Source organism: Schistocerca americana, chromosome 6 (genome assembly GCF_021461395.2).
Source record: "Schistocerca americana isolate TAMUIC-IGC-003095 chromosome 6, iqSchAmer2.1, whole genome shotgun sequence".
Classification (NCBI taxonomy): domain Eukaryota; kingdom Metazoa; phylum Arthropoda; class Insecta; order Orthoptera; family Acrididae; genus Schistocerca; species Schistocerca americana.
Window position 1 is genome coordinate 16,110,312 of NC_060124.1, and position 20,549 is coordinate 16,130,860.

The 20,549-nt window shown below is 41.4% G+C and overlaps 1 protein-coding gene across 2 annotated transcripts in view; it reads left to right on the forward strand.

Annotated features, from left to right (window-relative positions):
- The window catches only part of LOC124619781 (centromere/kinetochore protein zw10 homolog), a 202,720-nt gene that overhangs the window by 137,414 nt on the left and 44,757 nt on the right, over nucleotides 1-20,549 (forward strand). For both annotated transcript variants that reach the window (XM_047146367.1, XM_047146368.1), the window contains exons 8-9: nucleotides 6,935-7,072; nucleotides 16,441-16,574. In XM_047146367.1, the coding sequence (XP_047002323.1) occupies nucleotides 6,935-7,072; nucleotides 16,441-16,574 (272 nt within the window). The remainder of the gene's footprint in view (nucleotides 1-6,934; nucleotides 7,073-16,440; nucleotides 16,575-20,549) is intronic.

A 20,549-nucleotide genomic window follows, 5' to 3' on the forward strand; every position in this document is an offset into this window, starting at 1 on the left:
GTAAAGTACCTAGCGACTGGAAGAAAGCGCAGGCCGTTCCCATTTTCAAGAAGGGTCATAAATCAGATGCGAATAATTATAGGCCTATTTCGCTTACGTCAATCTGTTGTAGAATAATGGAACATGTTTTGTGTTCTCGTATTATGACGTTCTTAGATAATACAAATCTCCTTCATCATAACCAACATGGATTCCACAAACAGAGATCATGTGAAACTCAGCTCGCCCTATTTGCCCAAGAAATTCACAGTGCCGTAGACACTGGCGAGCAGATTGATGCCGTATTCGTGGACTTCAGGAAGGCATTTGATTCGGTTCCGCACTTACGTTTAGTGAAAAAAATACGAGCTTACGGAATATCGGACCAGGTTTGTGATTGGATTCAGGATTTCCTAGAAGAAAGAACACAACATGTCATTCTTAACGGTTCAAAATCTGCAGATGTAGAGGTAATTTCGGGAGTACCGCAGGGAAGCGTGATAGGACCTTTATTGTTTACAATATACATAAATGACTTAGTTGACAACATCGGTAGCTCCGTGAGGCTATTTGCAGATGACACGGTTGTCTACAAGAAAGTAGCAACATCAGAAGACTCGTACGTACTCCAGGAGGACCTGCAGAGGATTAATGCATGGTGCGACAGCTGGCAGCTTTCCCTAAACGTAGATAAATGTAATATAATGCGCATACATAGGGGCAGAAATCCATTCCAGTACGATTATGCAATAGGTGGTAAATCATTGGAAGCGGTAACGACCGTAAAATACTTAGGAGTTACTATCCGGAGCGATCTGAAGTGGAATGATCACATAAAACAAATAGTGGGAAAAGCAGGCGCCAGGTTGAGATTCATAGGAAGAATTCTAAGAAAATGTGACTCATCGACGAAAGAAGTAGCTTACAAAACGCTTGTTCGTCCGATTCTTGAGTATTGCTCATCAGTATGGGACCCTTACCAGGTTGGATTAATAGAAGAGATAGACATGATCCAGCGAAAAGCAGCGCGATTCGTCATGGGGACATTTAGTCAGCGCGAGAGCGTTACGGAGATGCTGAACAAGCTCCAGTGGCGGACACTTCAAGAAAGGCGTTACGCAATACGGAGAGGTTTATTATCGAAATTACGAGAGAGCACATTCCGGGAAGAGATGGGCAACATATTACTACCGCCCACATATATCTCGCGTAATGATCACAACGAAAAGATCCGAGAAATTAGAGCAAATACGGAGACTTACAAGCAGTCGTTCTTCCCACGCACAATTCGTGAACGGAACAGGGAAGGGGGGATCAGATAGTGGTACAGTAAGTACCCTCCGCCACACACCGTAAGGTGGCTCGCGGAGTATAGATGTAGATGCAGAACTAAAATTTGGATGCAGTGCTTTATGATAGTATGCCCACAATCAGAAAGAACTGCCTCAAACTGCCAACAAACGCCAAATATTCTGGTGATGAGTATGTTGTCGACCTTTTTTTTAAAACTCCCCACCCCCACTACAAACTATGGACCTTGCTGAGGTGGGATAGCTTTGTATGCCTTTATGATACAGATAGCCATACTGTATGTCCAGCTACATTGAAGGGGTATCTGTGGAGAGGCTAGACAAACATGCATTAGCAGCAGCCTTCTCAGTTGTTGCAAGGGTACAGGTGTAAATGATTGACTGATATGGCTTCATAACATTAGTCAACATGGCCTTGCTGTGTCAGTATTACAAGAAGCAGCAAGCTAGCAAAAATTACAGCCGTTATTTTTCCTGAGGACATATATATCTACTATACTGCTTAATGATGATGGCATTTTCTTGTGTAAATTACTCTAGAGGCCAAGTAGTCTCCATTTGGATCTCTGGGTAGGGACTATTCATGTGTCATTAGGACAAACAAAACTGCCAATCTACTGGTTGGAGCATGGAATGTTGGATCCCTTAATGGTGTAGGTATGCAATAGAAATTAAAGATGGAAATGGAGTGGTTGAAGTTAGATGTAGTGGGAATTAATGAAGTGCAGTGGCAGAGAGAGCACTACTTCCAGTCAGGTGAGTACAGGGCTGTCAACATAAAAACAAATAGAAATAGTGCAGGAATAAGTCTGATAACGAATAAGAGAATAGGAATGGTGGTAAACTACTTATGAACAGCATAGCGAATGCATTATCCTTGTCAAGATAGACATGAAGCCAATATGCAGTACAGTAGTTAAGTTTATATGCCTACTATCTCCACAGTTGAAGAGAGTGAAAAAGTGTACAATGACATAAAAGAAATTGTTCAGATAGTTGAGATATACGGAAATTTAATTGAGAGGGGAGTTGGAATTTTATAGTAGGAAAAGGATGAATAGGAAAAACAGTAAGAGAACATGGACTGAATGAAGTGAATGAAAGGGAAAGTTCTCTGGTCTAATTTTGCCCCAAGCACAATTTCGTCATTGCTAATACTTGGTTTAAGAACCCTGCAAGAAGATTGTATACAGGGAAGAGATCTGGAGACATAGGAAGGTTTCAGATAGATTACATAATACTAAGACAGAGATTTCAAAACCATATTTTAAACTGAAAACATACCCATGGGCAGATGTGTACACTGACCATAATTTAATGGTTATAAACTACCGATTAAAATTGGAGAAATTGCAGGAAGGTAGGAATTAAAAAATGGGACCTGAATGAGTTGAAAGAACATAAGGTTGCTGAGAGTTTAAGGTAGCATTGGCAACAATTGTTTGAATCAGAGTTAAGGAACACAGTAGAAAATAAACCTTGAGAGAGGAACTACCAAAAGAACCAGAGTACCAAATAGGTAAAACAACAAGGCTCAGTAGGAATTCTTGGATAATGCACAAGATATTGACTAAGGGAGAAATATATAAAAATGCAGCAGGTACAGGAGATAGGAGCAATGTATACAAAATTAGAGGGACCTTTGGAGAAAAGAGAAGCATATGCATAAGTATTAAGAGGTCAAATGAGATGCTTATACTAAGCAAAGAGGAGGCTGCAAAGCGAAAGGAATACATAGTGGTTCTGTATAAGGGAAACAGGCTCTGAAAGCTTGCATAGTACTTTTTATATTGTGTCCTCCTTCTGCTGATTGGCGAGTAGATTTTTTTATCAATCCAATTAGATTATATTTTCAAAAATTGGTTATTTTCATTTGGAATATTTGTTTGAAATGACAAGAACATCTAGTGAATTTACCTAGATAATTCAGTGACACACTGGGAAATTACTGAATGATTGCAATGTTACCAAAGCTTTCCTGCATCTTGCAATTGTAGTTAAACTACTTGCACAGGCCAGAGATCAGAGATGAAGTGTGGTTCATGACCTAAAGGAGTGTTTAATGCTGAAAGGATACCACATTGAATTTTATTACCATTTCTGTAAGTCTGAAAAGAGGCTAAAGCTAACTAGCAATAAAATGGAAACACATTGACAAAGAGCCTGCCTGTTAATATCGGCTATCACATTAAGCTACAGAATACTAAAAGGTTGTATTTCTCTCTTTATAGTAAAATGGGTTTTACATTACAAGGAGAGAAACAAATCACACACTTACCATGAAACCTGTGAATGGTTTTAGAGTTCAGCATACCTTCTAGTTTCTTTTAATATATTTCATTAAATTGTTGGTATCTCATGATACTTTCTGAGGAGGATTCTTTTCTCCTTGAAATAGAAACTAATGTGGTCAGTATGAGGTCAAAAAAAATATAACACTGACTATCTTATTTCACCAGAACTCTTACAAGTTACTCTGTCTGTGCCATTGAAGAATGTGTACAGAGTGATGGCCAGTACATCTGGTTCAGAGTGGAGACTATCAGCTGTATTATCTCATACAAAACAGTATTAAGTAACAAAGGTGACAATTGAAATACATGCAAATTTGGGATGGGCAGGGTTTAAATACTCCTACAGCCACCCATATTTAAATTTTCCATGATTTCATTAAACTGGTTAAGGCAAGTGCAGGATGGTTCTTTGGGGAAAAAAAAGAACATTTCCATCACTCTTCCAACCTTTTGTAGCATCGCTAGTCACTTTGTCATCAATGAGACATTAAAACCTAACCTTCCATTATTTGCTTACATGCCATAATTCTTGAGACAAGCAAAAGCCACAGAAATTCATAATTAATTCAGTATGTCACCAGTCAGTGGACTGAAATTAAAATTTGTCTTGCTGACTGAGTCATATTCAGCCTCAGTTGTAGTACTACGAAAGCAGCTTGCTAGTTTAACAAATGCACCTGTATATTTCTTATGTTTACAAACTGGTAGGCTAAGAGGTCTAATTGGTATTAAACTAACAGGACTTAACAAAATTAGGAGCAAATTGTGTCAAATTTGAGGCACTTCAAAGAAAATCTGTGCCGAGCTCTAGTCAGTAAATCACAACTGCGCTTTATTCATGGCGATGTGTGCCACAAGTGGACTGAAACATTATTCCCAGGTCACTTGTGATTATACACTTGTCTTGGTTACCAAAAATTTTTATTTAACTTCTCATAACACATTTCTGGTTGCCCTATTATTAAACTTACCAGTTGAGGATACGTTACAATAAAGCAATTGTATCTTAAATTGTATTCTTATGCCACAGATCTGATGAAGGGGTAATGCAAAACATGCTATTAGAACTTAAATAAAGATTTTGGTGATGGAAACAAGTACATAATCATTAGTGCCAACATGGTCGCAGTTCCCCACAAAGACTTCTAAACTAAGGCAGTGACACTTGGCTGCTTGCCCTAGTTATGGAAATGGGAAATAAAACTGAAAATATGGTGTGCTTTTGGTATTTCGATGCTCCTTCGGATTCATGTTCAGCGATATTCAAGACCTGAAGGCTTGGCATTGCAGCTAAGGCAGCATGAGAAGTCTGGACCCACTCGAGTACCATGTTGTAAATGGAAATGCTTTCTTCTTGCTGCTTGTGTAACTGAGATGTAACAGCATTGTGAGAACTGTTTGGCAACTTTGTGATTGTTCTCTGCTTTCAGAGTGTAGATTTAAACTACCAAGCTAAATTTACTTGATATTTTGTGCGGTGTTGAAATAATTTGAGTAATTGTTTTGTAAGATGTATGCTGAGTTAATAAATTTCATTTGTCAGATCCAGGAAGCTATAACACTCACAATGTACAGCTACTCATTGTTCACATTATGAGCTATCCGCATAAGCCAAAATTAGAGCCGTAAGAGAGACTTTTTATCATCTGCTCTGTATCTGCATTACACAGAGATCATCCCCTGCTGCAAAGATTGTTTTAGCTGTCTGTTCAAATCTTGCTTAGCAATAAGTGTAATTCATCAGTTTTTTTCTTATATTTCAATAGAAGTGCCAATGGTAGCAACATAGTTAATGGAACTGTGAGAGAAACTTTGTTGTCTTAATACTGCTGTTGTGTATACCTTATAATCTGTTTCTCATGATTGTCAACCTTCTGCGAGACCATGTTATCATTTTTTATTATAATTTAACATACCAAACTATAATTTACAGTGAAAAAATGATGTTGCTGTAAACTGAGGCCCTCATTTTTAATCTTGGCTCCCACAAATTTTCCCAACTCTATTTCATTGCAAGTACCACATATTTCTCCTTCAACCTTGAAAGTTCTATTGGCATGCAAAAATTCCTTTAGACCTCCATATAGTGGTGATAAGTTCCTATGGGACCAAACTGCTGAGGTCATTGGTCCCTAGGCTTAAATACTGAATCTGACTTAAGCTGAGGACAAAAAAAACACACACACGCGCACACACGCACACACACGCACACACACACACACACACACACACACACACACACACACACACACACCGATGCCCGAGGGGGGGGGGGGGGGGTTGAACCTCCGACGAGGGGAGCTGCGCGAACCATAGCAAGGCACCTAAGACCATGTGGCTACCCCACGCTGCCCATATAGTATGCAAGGTATTTCTCATGTGGTATTGTACAAAGCTGTAGTATGTCATGCTGTCTCCAATTATTCCTTTAAGACAGTGTATTTATCTTCTCCATGTGCTTTAGGTGTAAGTTTGGGATTGCAATGTCAGTTAGCTGCATTGATAAGTCATGTGATGTGGCTACGTTTTTCTAGTAGTATAATGTCAGAATGGTTTGCTAGTAATTAATAAGTAATTATTTTTCAGTGTGAATACCTTAACCTCTATTCATTTGCCTACTAAGCTTTGATATTCATATTTATAATACGATTGTTTTTTGCCAAAAGTCAAACTGTTTTCCAGTGGTACATTCTTGTACACCAATTTTGCAGTCGAATCATGCTTGATTTTGTAGTGTGTAGCTACGAAACTGCACATGTGAATTTGCAGATCAGAACAGACTAAGTGAGCCATGATTACTCAGTGGCAAATTGATAAAAGTTGAGAAAGGCCATATTGTGGCTTCAATAGAGTCACAATAAAACACAAGTTTATAGACATTTGTTGACACAGTTCTGATATCATTGGCGCATAGGCACAATTCACAGGAGACGGAACATTCTTCACTCCCTACTGTTGACACGGGTCATGTCATGGTGAGTAAGTAGCACGATGACATTACTCAGACAGGAACTTCCTGTAAGTGGACAGGAATTGACCTCAAACAGAACTGTCCTCCTGGCCTCTAGCAGCACTACTTCAGGACATAGGTTTGGTGGTGGCATTTTGGAACTAGTGGAGGTATGGCTTCTTCCTAGCATCTCATTGGTGCCTTGTGATATTGCTTTCCTGTGCAGTATCTCTGCGGTGGTCGATACCACCTGCACCACACTTGGTACTTCAGGACACCACAGTTATCATCATTATCATCATCATCATTGTCAATAATTAATGTCACTTTTGTTGTTATTGTTGTTGTTAGTGTAAGTATTAATAAACTCTTTGTAATATGAAATTTGTCTGTTTTTTTAGGTCTGACTAACCTTGGTGAAAAATGCAAACAAGATCCAAATGTAGAAAAATCTATAAGACAATGCTTGCGACAACTTGAGTTGCTACAGAAGGTTTGGAATGGTGTATTGCCTACAAATGTGTACTGCAAAAGCATTGGTAAATATTGTTGTGATCCAATATCTGTAAGGTTAAAGATGTTTAATGTTTTTCACAATAAAGGATGGCAGCCAAAAACAGTTGCAGGATAGAATTTTTTTTATTAAAATTCTTGACCAAGGTTTCGGTACATATAAATATACCTTCATCAGAAGTACACTTCTAAAATTACATCATGCACTGGAGAATAATGAAACAATTATGCCAAAAGGCGTCGTCAGTAATTAAAATATCATCTCTATTTGTACAACATGTGTAATGGGCACAGGATCAAAGCGAACAGTTTAACAATGTTACTTTTAAAAAATCTGAAAAATGTGTGTGTAGTGGCATGTAACAAAAAGGGTGTAATAGAATGCTGATGTTGAAGCATCATTTGAAAGAACTTTTCAAGCTTGTTCATGTGTCTGTTGACTGTTCAGCACACCAGATATACAGTGAGTGTTAACATTACTGAATCTATTATTTGTAATCCACCCAGGACTTAAGTATCACCTTAACAGTTTTTAATATGTTTCTGTCTTCCATTCCCTTTATTGGCAACACATCTTTCTCCACTAAAAAATTCTTTAAGTTCAAATACCAACCAAGCTTTAAAATTCCTTAATGACAGGCACATTTTGCAGCTACAAGCCATAATGTTTCCCAACTTGCAACTGCTGTTGCACTAAATTTTTTACTTAAGTAGAGAATAGGGCAAAACTTGAGAAAGCCTTAAAGAGGGATGATAGACTCTAGAAGTAGATGTCTAAAAATATATTTTGCATCTTTAAGAGGTGTAACATAATGGCTTGGTGTAAACATACCGTGGTGATTGAATAGCACTAAAATAAATACAGTTGGAAAACCAGTTAAATTTTATCTGGGAAGTTCTAGTTAACAGATTTGAAAGTAAGGTGACACATCAAATAAACTCAGTAGAAGGAGGAGGTTTAGAACGAAAACAAGTCATAGCAAACTGTTGTTGTGAGGGAGGGGGGGGGGCAGGGGGGAGGGGTAGGAGATGATGCGCATAAGGAATCAAGGGAGCTCTTACCTGTATTAAAAAGTATTGAGAGAAAAAACCAAGTAACAAGGTCCAAATACGTACTTCAAACAGCAACACGCATATCGAAATTCCAGATGATTTGTATTAAACAGACGTCTGCTTGTATAGCCGAGAATGTCCTATATCTAAAAAGAAAGATGATGAAACTTACCAAACAAAAGCGCTGGCAGGTCGATAGACACACAAACAAACACAAACATACACACAAAATTCTAGCTTTCGCAACCAATGGTTGCCTCGTCAGGAAAGAGGGAAGGAGAAGGAAAGACAAAAGGATATGGGTTTTAAGGGAGAGGGTAAGGAGTCATTCCAATCCCGGGAGCGGAAAGACTTACCTTAGGGGGAAAAAAGGACAGGTATACACTCGCACACACACACATATCCATCCACACATACACAGACACAAGCAGACATTTGTAAAGGCAAAGAGTTTGGGCATTTTTTGGGCAGAGATGTCAGTCGGGGCGGATGTACAGAGGCAAAGATGAAGTTGAAAGACAGGTGAGGTATGAGCGGCGGCAAATTGAAATTAGAAATTAGCGGAGATTGAGGCCTGGCGGATAGCGAGAAGAAAGGATATGCTGAAGGGCAAGTTCCCATCTCCGGAGTTCTGACAGGTTGGTGTTAGTGGGAAGTATCCAGATAACCCGGACGGTGTAACACTGTGCCAAGATGTGCTGGCCGTGCACCAAGGCATGTTTAGCCACAGGGTGATCCTCATTACCAACAAACACTGTCTGCCTGTGTCCATTCATGCGAATGGACAGTTTGTTGCTGGTCATTCCCACATAGAACGCTTCACAGTGTAGGCAGGTCAGTTGGTAAATCACGTGGGTGCTTTCACACGTGGCTCTGCCTTTGATCGTGTACACCTTCCGGGTTACAGGACTGGAATAGGTGGTGGTGGGAGGGTGCATGGGACAGGTTTTACACCGGGGGCGGTTACAGGGGTAGGAGCCAGAGGGTAGGGAAGGTGGTTTGGGGATTTCATAGGGATGAACTAAGAGGTTGCGAAGGTTAGGTGGACGGCGGAAAGACACTCTTGGTGGAGTGGGGAGGATTTCATGAAGGATGGATCTCATTTCAGGGCAGGATTTGAGGAAGTCGTATCCCTGCTGGAGAGCCACATTCAGAATCTGATCCAGTCCCGGAAAGTATCCTGTCACAAGTGGGGCACTTTTGGGGTTCTTCTGTGGAAGGTTCCGGGTTTGAGGAGATGAGGATGTGGCTCTGGTTATTTGCTTCTGTACCAGGTCGGGAGGGTAGTTACGGGATGCAAAAGCTGTTTTCAGGTTGTTGGTGTAATGGTTCAAGGATTCCGGACTGGAGCAGATTCGTTTGCCACGAAGACCTAGGCTGTAGGGAAGGGACCGTTTGATGTGGAATGGGTGGCAGCTGTCATAATGGAGGTACTGTTGCTTGTTGGTGGGTTTAATGTGGACGGACGTGTGAAGCTGGCCATTGGACAGGTGGAGGTCAACGTCAAGGAAAGTGGCATGGGATTTGGAGTAGGACCAGGTGAATCTGATGGAACCAAAGGAGTTGAGGTTGGAGAGGAAATTCTGGAGTTCTTCTTCACTGTGAGTCCAGATCACGAAAATGTCATCAATAAATCTGTACCAAACTTCGGGTTGGCAGGCCTGGGTAACCAGGAAGGCTTCCTCTAAGCGACCCATGAATAGGTTGGCATACGAGGGGGCCATCCTGGTACCCATGGCTGTTCCCTTTAATTGTTGGTATGTCTGGCCTTCAAAAGTGAAGAAGTTGTGGGTCAGGATGAAGCTGGCTAAGGTAATGAGGAAAGAGGTTTTAGGTAGGGCGGCAGGTGATCGGCGTGAAAGGAAGTGCTCCATCGCAGCGAGGCCCTGGACATGCGGAATATTTGTGTATAAGGAAGTGGCATCAATGGTTACAAGGATGGTTTCCGGGGGTAACAGACTGGGTAGGGATTCCAGGCGTTTGAGAAAGTGGTTGGTGTCTTTGATGAAGGATGGGAGACTGCATGTAATGGGTTGAAGGTGTTGATCTACGTAGGCAGAGATGCGTTCGGTGGGGGCTTGGTAACCAGCTACAATGGGACGGCCGGGATGATTGGGTTTGTGAATTTTGGGAAGAAGGTAGAAGGTAGGGGTGCGGGGTGTTGGTGGGGTCAGGAGGTTGATGGAGTCGGGTGAAAGGTTTTGTAGGGGGCCTAAGGTTCTGAGGATTCCTTGAAGCTCCGCCTGGACATCAGGAATGGGATTGCCTTGGCAAACTTTGTAAGTAGTGTTGTCTGAAAGCTGACGCAGTCCCTCAGCCACATACTCCCGACGATCAAGTACCACAGTTGTGGAACCCTTGTCCGCCGGAAGAATGACGATGGATCGGTCAGCCTTCAGATCACGGATAGCCTGGGCTTCAGCAGTGGTGATGTTGGGAGTAGGATTAAGGTTTTTTAAAAAGGATTGAGAGGCAAGGCTGGAAGTCAGAAATTCCTGGAAGGTTAGGAGAGGGTGATTTTGAGGAAGAGGAGGTGGGTCCCGCTGTGACGGAGGACGGAACTGTTCCAGGCATGGTTCAATTTGGATAGTGTCTTGGGGAGTTGGATCCTTAGGAGTAGGATTAGGATCATTTTTCTTCGTGGCAAAGTGATATTTCCAGCAGAGAGTACGGGTGTAGGACAGTAAATCTTTGACGAGGGCTGTTTGGTTAAATCTGGGAGTGGGGCTGAAGGTGAGGCCTTTGGATAGGACAGAGGTTTCGGATTGGGAGAGAGGTTTGGAGGAAAGGTTAACTACTGAATTGGGGTGTTGTGGTTCCAGATTGCGTTGATTGGAATTTTGAGGTTTTGGAGGGAGTGGAGCTGGAAGTGGGAGATTGAGTAGATGGGAGAGACTGGGTTTGTGTGCAATGAGAGGAGGTTGAGGTTTGCTGGAAAGGTTGTGAAGGGTGAGTGAGTTGCCTTTCCGGAGGTGGGAAACCAGGAGATTGGATAGTTTTTTAAGGTGGAGGGTGGCATGCTGCTCTAATTTGCGGTTGGCCTGTAGGAGGATGCTCTGAACAACAGGTGTGGATGTGGGAGAGGAAAGATTGAGGATTTTTATAAAGGATAGGAGTTGATGGGCGTGTTGATTGGCTGAGTGGATGTGTAGGTGAAGGATTAGGTGGGTGAGGGCAATGGATTGTTTGGTTTGGAACTGGTATAGGGACTGATGGAAAGAAGGGTTGCAGCCAGAGATGGGAACTTTAAGTGTGAGGCCTTTGGGGGTGATGCCAAATGTCAGACAAGCCTGAGAAAATAAAATATGGGAGTGTAATCTGGCTAGGGCGAAGGCATGTTTGCGGAGGGAATGTAAATAAAACTTAATGGGGTCGTTGTGAAGGTGTTGTGAGGGTGACATGGTACTAGAAGGTGGAAAGTGGAACACGAGGCTGAAATGAAAATGAGAATAAATATGAAAAAATATATGGGGAGAGATAAAGGTAAAATTAGAAAGCAAATGGAGATCTGGTGTGAAAAAAGGCGAAAAAGGGTTGGTTAGGGCTGGGCTATGTTGATCCTGTGGTGAACTTGTGTAGGTAGATAATGATGTGCATAAAGGTTAGGTGGTTGTGTTGCCGCCAAAACACGTTAAAGGGTGGAGAAATTCGGGAAAATTTCGAAAAAACTACGTGAGGATGTATTAAAAGGAGTGGTTTGGTGGTGGCAGATTATGGAAATGAAGCTAACAATTGTTTGATGAAGAAATAATGACGTTAAAACCTGTGGGAAGCGGCTAAAAATGATCGGTGATGTGAGAAAAACGGAAATGGAAATAAAGCAAAAGTTATTAAAACTGCCGAAAGGGTTGTTTAATAGCTGAAAGGAACTGTTTGTGGACTGGAAACGGTGGATTTTATAGCAGCAAAGCGGAAAAAAAAAAATTTTTTTTTTTTTTGGTTATGGTTTGGAAGTGATTTACGTATTATTACGTATTATTGAGTGTATATCGACGGGATAAAATTGTATACTGGATTACGGTAAAAAAGGAGAAGGTGAATAGAAAGTGATGGCAAAAACAGAAGGAGGAAATAAGACGACAGAAAAGACTTCGAAATGTAACAGTGACAATAACAATAACGATAACAATAACAAACGTGATTGTTGGCTTCAAATTAATGATATGAATATAATAGAGGGAAACATTCCACGTGGGAAAAATATATCTAAAAAGAAAGATGATGAAACTTACCAAACAAAAGCGCTGGCAGGTCGATAGACACACAAACAAACACAAACATACACACAAAATTCTAGCTTTCGCAACCAATGGTTGCCTCGTCAGGAAAGAGGGAAGGAGAAGGAAAGACAAAAGGATATGGGTTTTAAGGGAGAGGGTAAGGAGTCATTCCAATCCCGGGAGCGGAAAGACTTACCTTAGGGGGAAAAAAGGACAGGTATACACTCGCACACACACACATATCCATCCACACATACACAGACACAAGCAGACATTTGTAAAGGCAAAGAGTTTGGGCATTTTTTGGGCAGAGATGTCAGTCGGGGCGGATGTACAGAGGCAAAGATGAAGTTGAAAGACAGGTGAGGTATGAGCGGCGGCAAATTGAAATTAGAAATTAGCGGAGATTGAGGCCTGGCGGATAGCGAGAAGAAAGGATATGCTGAAGGGCAAGTTCCCATCTCCGGAGTTCTGACAGGTTGGTGTTAGTGGGAAGTATCCAGATAACCCGGACGGTGTAACACTGTGCCAAGATGTGCTGGCCGTGCACCAAGGCATGTTTAGCCACAGGGTGATCCTCATTACCAACAAACACTGTCTGCCTGTGTCCATTCATGCGAATGGACAGTTTGTTGCTGGTCATTCCCACGTAGAACGCTTCACAGTGTAGGCAGGTCAGTTGGTAAATCACGTGGGTGCTTTCACACGTGGCTCTGCCTTTGATCGTGTACACCTTCCGGGTTACAGGACTGGAATAGGTGGTGGTGGGAGGGTGCATGGGACAGGTTTTACACCGGGGGCGGTTACAGGGGTAGGAGCCAGAGGGTAGGGAAGGTGGTTTGGGGATTTCATAGGGATGAACTAAGAGGTTGCGAAGGTTAGGTGGACGGCGGAAAGACACTCTTGGTGGAGTGGGGAGGATTTCATGAAGGATGGATCTCATTTCAGGGCAGGATTTGAGGAAGTCGTATCCCCGCTGGAGAGCCACATTCAGAATCTGATCCAGTCCCGGAAAGTATCCTGTCACAAGTGGGGCACTTTTGGGGTTCTTCTGTGGAAGGTTCCGGGTTTGAGGAGATGAGGATGTGGCTCTGGTTATTTGCTTCTGTACCAGGTCGGGAGGGTAGTTACGGGATGCAAAAGCTGTTTTCAGGTTGTTGGTGTAATGGTTCAAGGATTCCGGACTGGAGCAGATTCGTTTGCCACGAAGACCTAGGCTGTAGGGAAGGGACCGTTTGATGTGGAATGGGTGGCAGCTGTCATAATGGAGGTACTGTTGCTTGTTGGTGGGTTTAATGTGGACGGACGTGTGAAGCTGGCCATTGGACAGGTGGAGGTCAACGTCAAGGAAAGTGGCATGGGATTTGGAGTAGGACCAGGTGAATCTGATGGAACCAAAGGAGTTGAGGTTGGAGAGGAAATTCTGGAGTTCTTCTTCACTGTGAGTCCAGATCACGAAAATGTCATCAATAAATCTGTACCAAACTTCGGGTTGGCAGGCCTGGGTAACCAGGAAGGCTTCCTCTAAGCGACCCATGAATAGGTTGGCATACGAGGGGGCCATCCTGGTACCCATGGCTGTTCCCTTTAATTGTTGGTATGTCTGGCCTTCAAAAGTGAAGAAGTTGTGGGTCAGGATGAAGCTGGCTAAGGTAATGAGGAAAGAGGTTTTAGGTAGGGCGGCAGGTGATCGGCGTGAAAGGAAGTGCTCCATCGCAGCGAGGCCCTGGACATGCGGAATATTTGTGTATAAGGAAGTGGCATCAATGGTTACAAGGATGGTTTCCGGGGGTAACAGACTGGGTAGGGATTCCAGGCGTTTGAGAAAGTGGTTGGTGTCTTTGATGAAGGATGGGAGACTGCATGTAATGGGTTGAAGGTGTTGATCTACGTAGGCAGAGATGCGTTCGGTGGGGGCTTGGTAACCAGCTACAATGGGACGGCCGGGATGATTGGGTTTGTGAATTTTGGGAAGAAGGTAGAAGGTAGGGGTGCGGGGTGTTGGTGGGGTCAGGAGGTTGATGGAGTCGGGTGAAAGGTTTTGTAGGGGGCCTAAGGTTCTGAGGATTCCTTGAAGCTCCGCCTGGACATCAGGAATGGGATTGCCTTGGCAAACTTTGTAAGTAGTGTTGTCTGAAAGCTGACGCAGTCCCTCAGCCACATACTCCCGACGATCAAGTACCACAGTTGTGGAACCCTTGTCCGCCGGAAGAATGACGATGGATCGGTCAGCCTTCAGATCACGGATAGCCTGGGCTTCAGCAGTGGTGATGTTGGGAGTAGGATTAAGGTTTTTTAAAAAGGATTGAGAGGCAAGGCTGGAAGTCAGAAATTCCTGGAAGGTTAGGAGAGGGTGATTTTGAGGAAGAGGAGGTGGGTCCCGCTGTGACGGAGGACGGAACTGTTCCAGGCATGGTTCAATTTGGATAGTGTCTTGGGGAGTTGGATCCTTAGGAGTAGGATTAGGATCATTTTTCTTCGTGGCAAAGTGATATTTCCAGCAGAGAGTACGGGTGTAGGACAGTAAATCTTTGACGAGGGCTGTTTGGTTAAATCTGGGAGTGGGGCTGAAGGTGAGGCCTTTGGATAGGACAGAGGTTTCGGATTGGGAGAGAGGTTTGGAGGAAAGGTTAACTACTGAATTGGGGTGTTGTGGTTCCAGATTGCGTTGATTGGAATTTTGAGGTATCAGTACAGGAAAATTATCACCACATTGCTTATATTTCCTGTCCTCTCTGATACATTAAATGGCTTCACTTACTCAGCAGGCTGTCTCGTTTCCTCCCATGGCAAGCCGCCACACGTCATTATGTGATATACCCTCTTACCTCTCAGAAGGTAATAAATGTATTGTTAGTGTTTCTGATAGATGTTGTGTGGATTTTGTGTTAAATATTTTAACTGATATGGTATTTTGATTTGTTGTTAATGTTCTTGCTAGTCTCTGTTAGTTGTAGTCATAAATTAGCTGTAGTTCGTCAATGCTGTTTGCATTGAACCATGATACTTTCACTATATTATTCCTGTACGCTGCAAGACCAATCGGACTTTGGAAGTAGAATTTACTTTACAACTGGGACCTAAGGTCATCACCTGTAGGAAATGGGGAAGCACAAACTAAGATAAGAAGCCTGGATTGCTGGATAGGAGGGGCGGGGGAGGGGGGGGGGCGAGAGGGGGGAAAGTGAGGTAAGTTAGTGGTTCCAAGGCAATATAACAATATGAGTTACCGCAAAGTAAAACAGAATTTAAGTTAAAGGGAAAAAATTGAGAATTATGATGATGAAGAGGAAATGAGATGTTAATAGCAGCAGTTTGCACAAGTTCAGATTGTGATTAACAAACACGTGCTGATGACCAAGCATTCATATATGAATTTCTAAGATACTGATGTTGAGACACAGGAGCATAGTGAAGTAGGTACCAATGGCACAGCTGGTTTGATACTTACAATGTTTAGCTTGTTGCGAGTATTTATACAGATTGCATTTTCATGCAAACGAAGCTCTCTGAGAATAAAACTATGATTTATTATGACTGTTGTAATTTTTCTCCACCCACTCTTTAACATTACAGCCTATAACATCAGGCATGTTGTATTTGTAGGCTGTCATTCATTTGTCAGCTAGTTTACATTTGGCCCAGTTACTGATGACAATGGATAATTGCCAGGAAAATGATGTGCTTATTGCTTGATATTCCCTTCTGTACAGAAATAATTTTGCTGACTTCACTTAATGGTTGCAGCAACTAAAAGCCAAGCTAGCAAGAACAGGTGAGGCTATAGATTCCCAAAATTTGAAAAAGAAGTTAAATTGTCAGTAGAGGCTAGTAGCCCGCCAGTTTCCATATTTGATATGACGTGAAGCTTGGTATTAAAATCTATTCTGAATGATTTTGATGTGTTAAATTTATTATAAATATAATGTGTGATTTACTTTTCTCTTTAGGATTCTAAAATTTTCATGACATGTACACACAAAGATCTGTTCTACATAACTTAACTCTGCGTGCTTTCCACAGTCACACAGTTTTGTAGCTTGTGTCTTCCAGTGCTGCATATTCACTACAGTGCATATAGTTGATATATTTTTAAAAAACTGTTGTTATATTTGTTCTAGGGTGCCTGGTAAATGCATTCATAGAGGAGATCATCACCAGAATTTTAACAATTGAAGATATTCCAGCTGAAACTGCTGTCATGCTTGTGAGAGTGTTTGGTTTAGTAACAGCTAGAGCACCACAAGTTTTTCAGGTAATTTGATTGCTCTTCCTAAAGTGATTCGCTTCTGTACTGAACACTTTTGTTTTTGCTATTTTTTTTTCTAAAGTCAGTCTCAATACAGGATGGTGCTTGTCTGAATTTGCCCTGAGGTGATGATTGCTCCAAGGAGGATGGGGGTAGGCACATTCGAGAAGATTTAGCATAAAGCTGTAGCTCTGCTTGCTTAATTTGGCATCATGGAGTGGATGAAGGTGGAGCGCACATTTGTTGTTGAGGCATACTTTTCTAAAGGTTGTTCACCCATCACCACACAGTGTGTACCAATTTCAGTATTGAGCCCCATGATCGTGTTCCTGTCTGGCAGTTGAGTGTGTCATGGGTAAACAGATTCAGGGAAAACTGGTGATATGATATGAAGCAGGGGCTGGGCTTCCACAAGCAGCAAGGTCACCTCAAAATATTCACTTGCTAAGGCTTTCTGTTTTGAGATGCCCCCAGCTCTGTGCCAGCAAACATGCAGTTGTTGTTGGGTTATCTGCTCATTCTGAGGCAAATCCTTCAAAAAGAAGTAAAATTTCATCGCTACAAATTGGCTGTGGGGCAGGAACTTAATCCACATGATTCTGTTGCTCAAGAAAATGCATGTGAGTTGCTTTTTGGCATCCATTATGACACACACTTGTTTTCTTTAGTGAAGAGTCTCACTTCCATCTTGTGGGATCTGTAAATAAGCTTTCACAATGTGTAACTTTTTGGTGTTTGCTATCACGAGTTGGAATAATTGGTCCACGGATTTTCGAATAAAACCAACAGGCAGTTTCAGTGACTTCTGACTGTTAATCCATGATTCAGGAATCCTTGATTCAGGAATTTTTCCTGCCAACACTCAATGAGGTGGATGTGGAAGATGCCTGGTTTCAGCAGGACGGTGCCATGGCACACAAAGTGTGTTTGTTAATGACTGTTTAGTGGCCACACTTCACAGGATGCTTCATCTCCTTGAGGGGTAATCTGCACTGGCCATCACAGTTGCTAAATTTAGCCCTCTGTGACTATTTTTTATGTTACTATCAGAAATCAGTTGTTTACGACGTTCATCCTAGGACCCTGGCCCGCATGAAGAACAACATTCATCATGTTGTCACCAATGTATCCATCAATATGCTGGAAAGAGTTCGATTAATGCAGCATACTGAGAATAATGGATGCTGTCTGCCTGATATCATGTTTAAAACTGTTTAAACATAAAATGTTAATGTTGTGTGTGATGCTGTTCAAAGAATTAAATATATGTCTGCTTTTTTTAATTGAATTTCTAAACAAGCAATCTGCTCCACCACACCCAGTATTATGATCCTACGGTTCCTGAAGGTAAAGGGGGTTGGAAGAGGAATGGGCAGATGCAGCTTTACAGCATTTACAAGGCAACATTCTGGATGACTCATTGACGTGAACTTGTAACTTTAGGCAACATGACTGTGCTCTCTTGGTAGACCAGTCCAGCTGAAAGCAAGGGGAAGCTACAGGTGTTATATTTCCTGAAGGCACACAGTTCTGCTGTATGATTTTAATGATGATGGCGTCCCCCTGGTTAAAATACTCCAGAGTAAAGTAGTCCTCCATTTGAAATCCTGGGTGGGGACTCCCCAGAAAAAGCATATTTGGCATTCTACAGGTATGTATTTGGAAAATTACATCACTTAATTAGTAAAGTTTGTTAAAACATTTGAAAAGAGAAATTGATGTATTGAAATTAGATATTGTGGGAATTAATGGAGTGAAGTGGTGAGAAGAGCAGGATTTCTTTTAAAATGTGTACAGAGTTATCAACACAAAATAGGATTATCAACACAAAATCAAATTGTGGTAATGCAGGAGTAGTCTAATAATAACAAGAATGTAGGAATTTGAGAAAAAGTAGTGTGAACAGTATAATGAACTGATTGCCGTAGCCAAGATAGACGCAGGCTACTACCAACCACAGTGTTACAAACATGTATACCTGCTACATCTGCTTATAAAGAGACTGAAAAAATTTATGAAGAAATGAAAGAAATTATTCAGTATGTTAAGGGAATAAAAATTTGTTATAATGGACTGGAATTCAATAGGAGAAAATGGAGAAGATTAGGGAAAAACATGGGTTGTGGGAAAGGAATTGAAAGGGGAAGCCAAGCTGTTGTATCTTGCACAGAGCAGAATTTAACCGTTGCATACATTTGGTTCAAGAATCATGAAGAAAAGTTGTTTACACGGAAGAGAGATGGAAACATTGGAAGCTGAATGAATTGCCAAAAGGTAGGAAATTAAGGAGATGGGACCTGGATAAGTCAAAATAACCAAGGGTTGCTGAGAGATTCAAAGGGGGTATTGGATTATGCCCAACTGAACTGGGTGAAAGAAATGCAGCTTGTTTCAAAGAGATTCATCCAATCTCACAAGACTGTAACTTCTACATGAATTAAGAGAGAAACTTGAGGTTAATTTTAAGTTAGTCATTGAACTGAAAATTTTATTTTGGCACCAGTTGCAAGTTACAGTTTCACGCTGTTGATGGCAGGGGTTCTCCCTTGTGCACCTCACATAACATAGCAACAAAAGACATTATGCATTTGCCATTTCAACAGTTTCAATTCATTTACAACAGTGTAGAATGGTTTTCATCAAAAGCATGACACTGCCCTTCCTATAGCTTAGAGCAGCAGTTTCAAATTACTGATTATTTGTGTGCAGGAGAATCCACAGGTCTCCCATTTGTGCTCATTTTAGATGTAAAAGACATTCAAAAGAGTTTTTCTTCCAGCCTACTGAAATCTACTTCTCGTGGCATCCAAGACTGAACCATTTCTCACGTAAAAAACTACATGTTGGTTTCTGTGTTGGATTCCACACCCGACTTGCATTTTAATGGTTTTTCTGACTTTTACTAACATGAGTGGCTGGTATTATGGAAGCCTTATCCTCCATTGCTGATGGTGGACTGAAGCTGAGTTCACAGTCATAGATTATATGTGCCTGTCGTTCCCATATCCGAAGGCTTTTCTGTGATCACAACTGTTGTGGTTCTCCCCTTGCTACCTGCAGTGGTCATTTGCTGCAGCACAGCAATCAAGGAGCCGTTTACCTTGAGACTTTTCTCTTTCTATCCCTGTTGGAATCCATAGGACTCCCATTTGCAGCAACTGTTGGATATACAAATGGAAAAATACACCGATCTTTCATGAATAATCTGAATTTATTGTGGATCAATTTTGACTATAGAATAGTTGTCATCGTTGCTGGAAGTAACAGAAACAAGTAACATACAAACATATAGAAGACAGTGTCACTCAGTAAAAATGCAAATGGGAAAAATATATACCATACATCATCCATTGTAGTTACATCAGACTTGAGCCTGAACACATAATCTTTCAAATTGGAATACATAGTCACATCTATAAACCCACTGAGAAAAAGCAGCAGCGCATCTGACAAAATGTGAACATCAACTGACGCTATTGTTTACAAACTACAGCAGCAACAACAGCTTGGCCAACTCAATCAAGAGTGCCCTCTATGGAGGCAAATAGTCAAACTAAAATTTATTTTTGTAAAAATATCAAAAAAGTGCATGTCATTACATCAAAACTAGTACATATAGGTGTAAATACTCTGTTAATCTTAGAAGCTACTAAATATTATAAAGTAAATTAACAGTGCTAATACAAATATAGATGTAAATATGTCAATATACCAAAAAATCAATTATAAAATGTGATGTGTGCCATCTATGAATGGGGAGAGGATACATTTGCATATTACAGCATTAAACAAACAAAACTGCACATCTTGTACAAATACAAGGCCATAGGAAATTTAATAAAACAACAATTTCATTTAAAATATGAAACAGTAACACAGAAAAGAACAAGGATGTGGAACTTTGGTTATCTGGAGGGGACACACGAAAATGATATATGTGAATACAAATCGATTCACAAAAACTTAACAGGTGGCACTGAT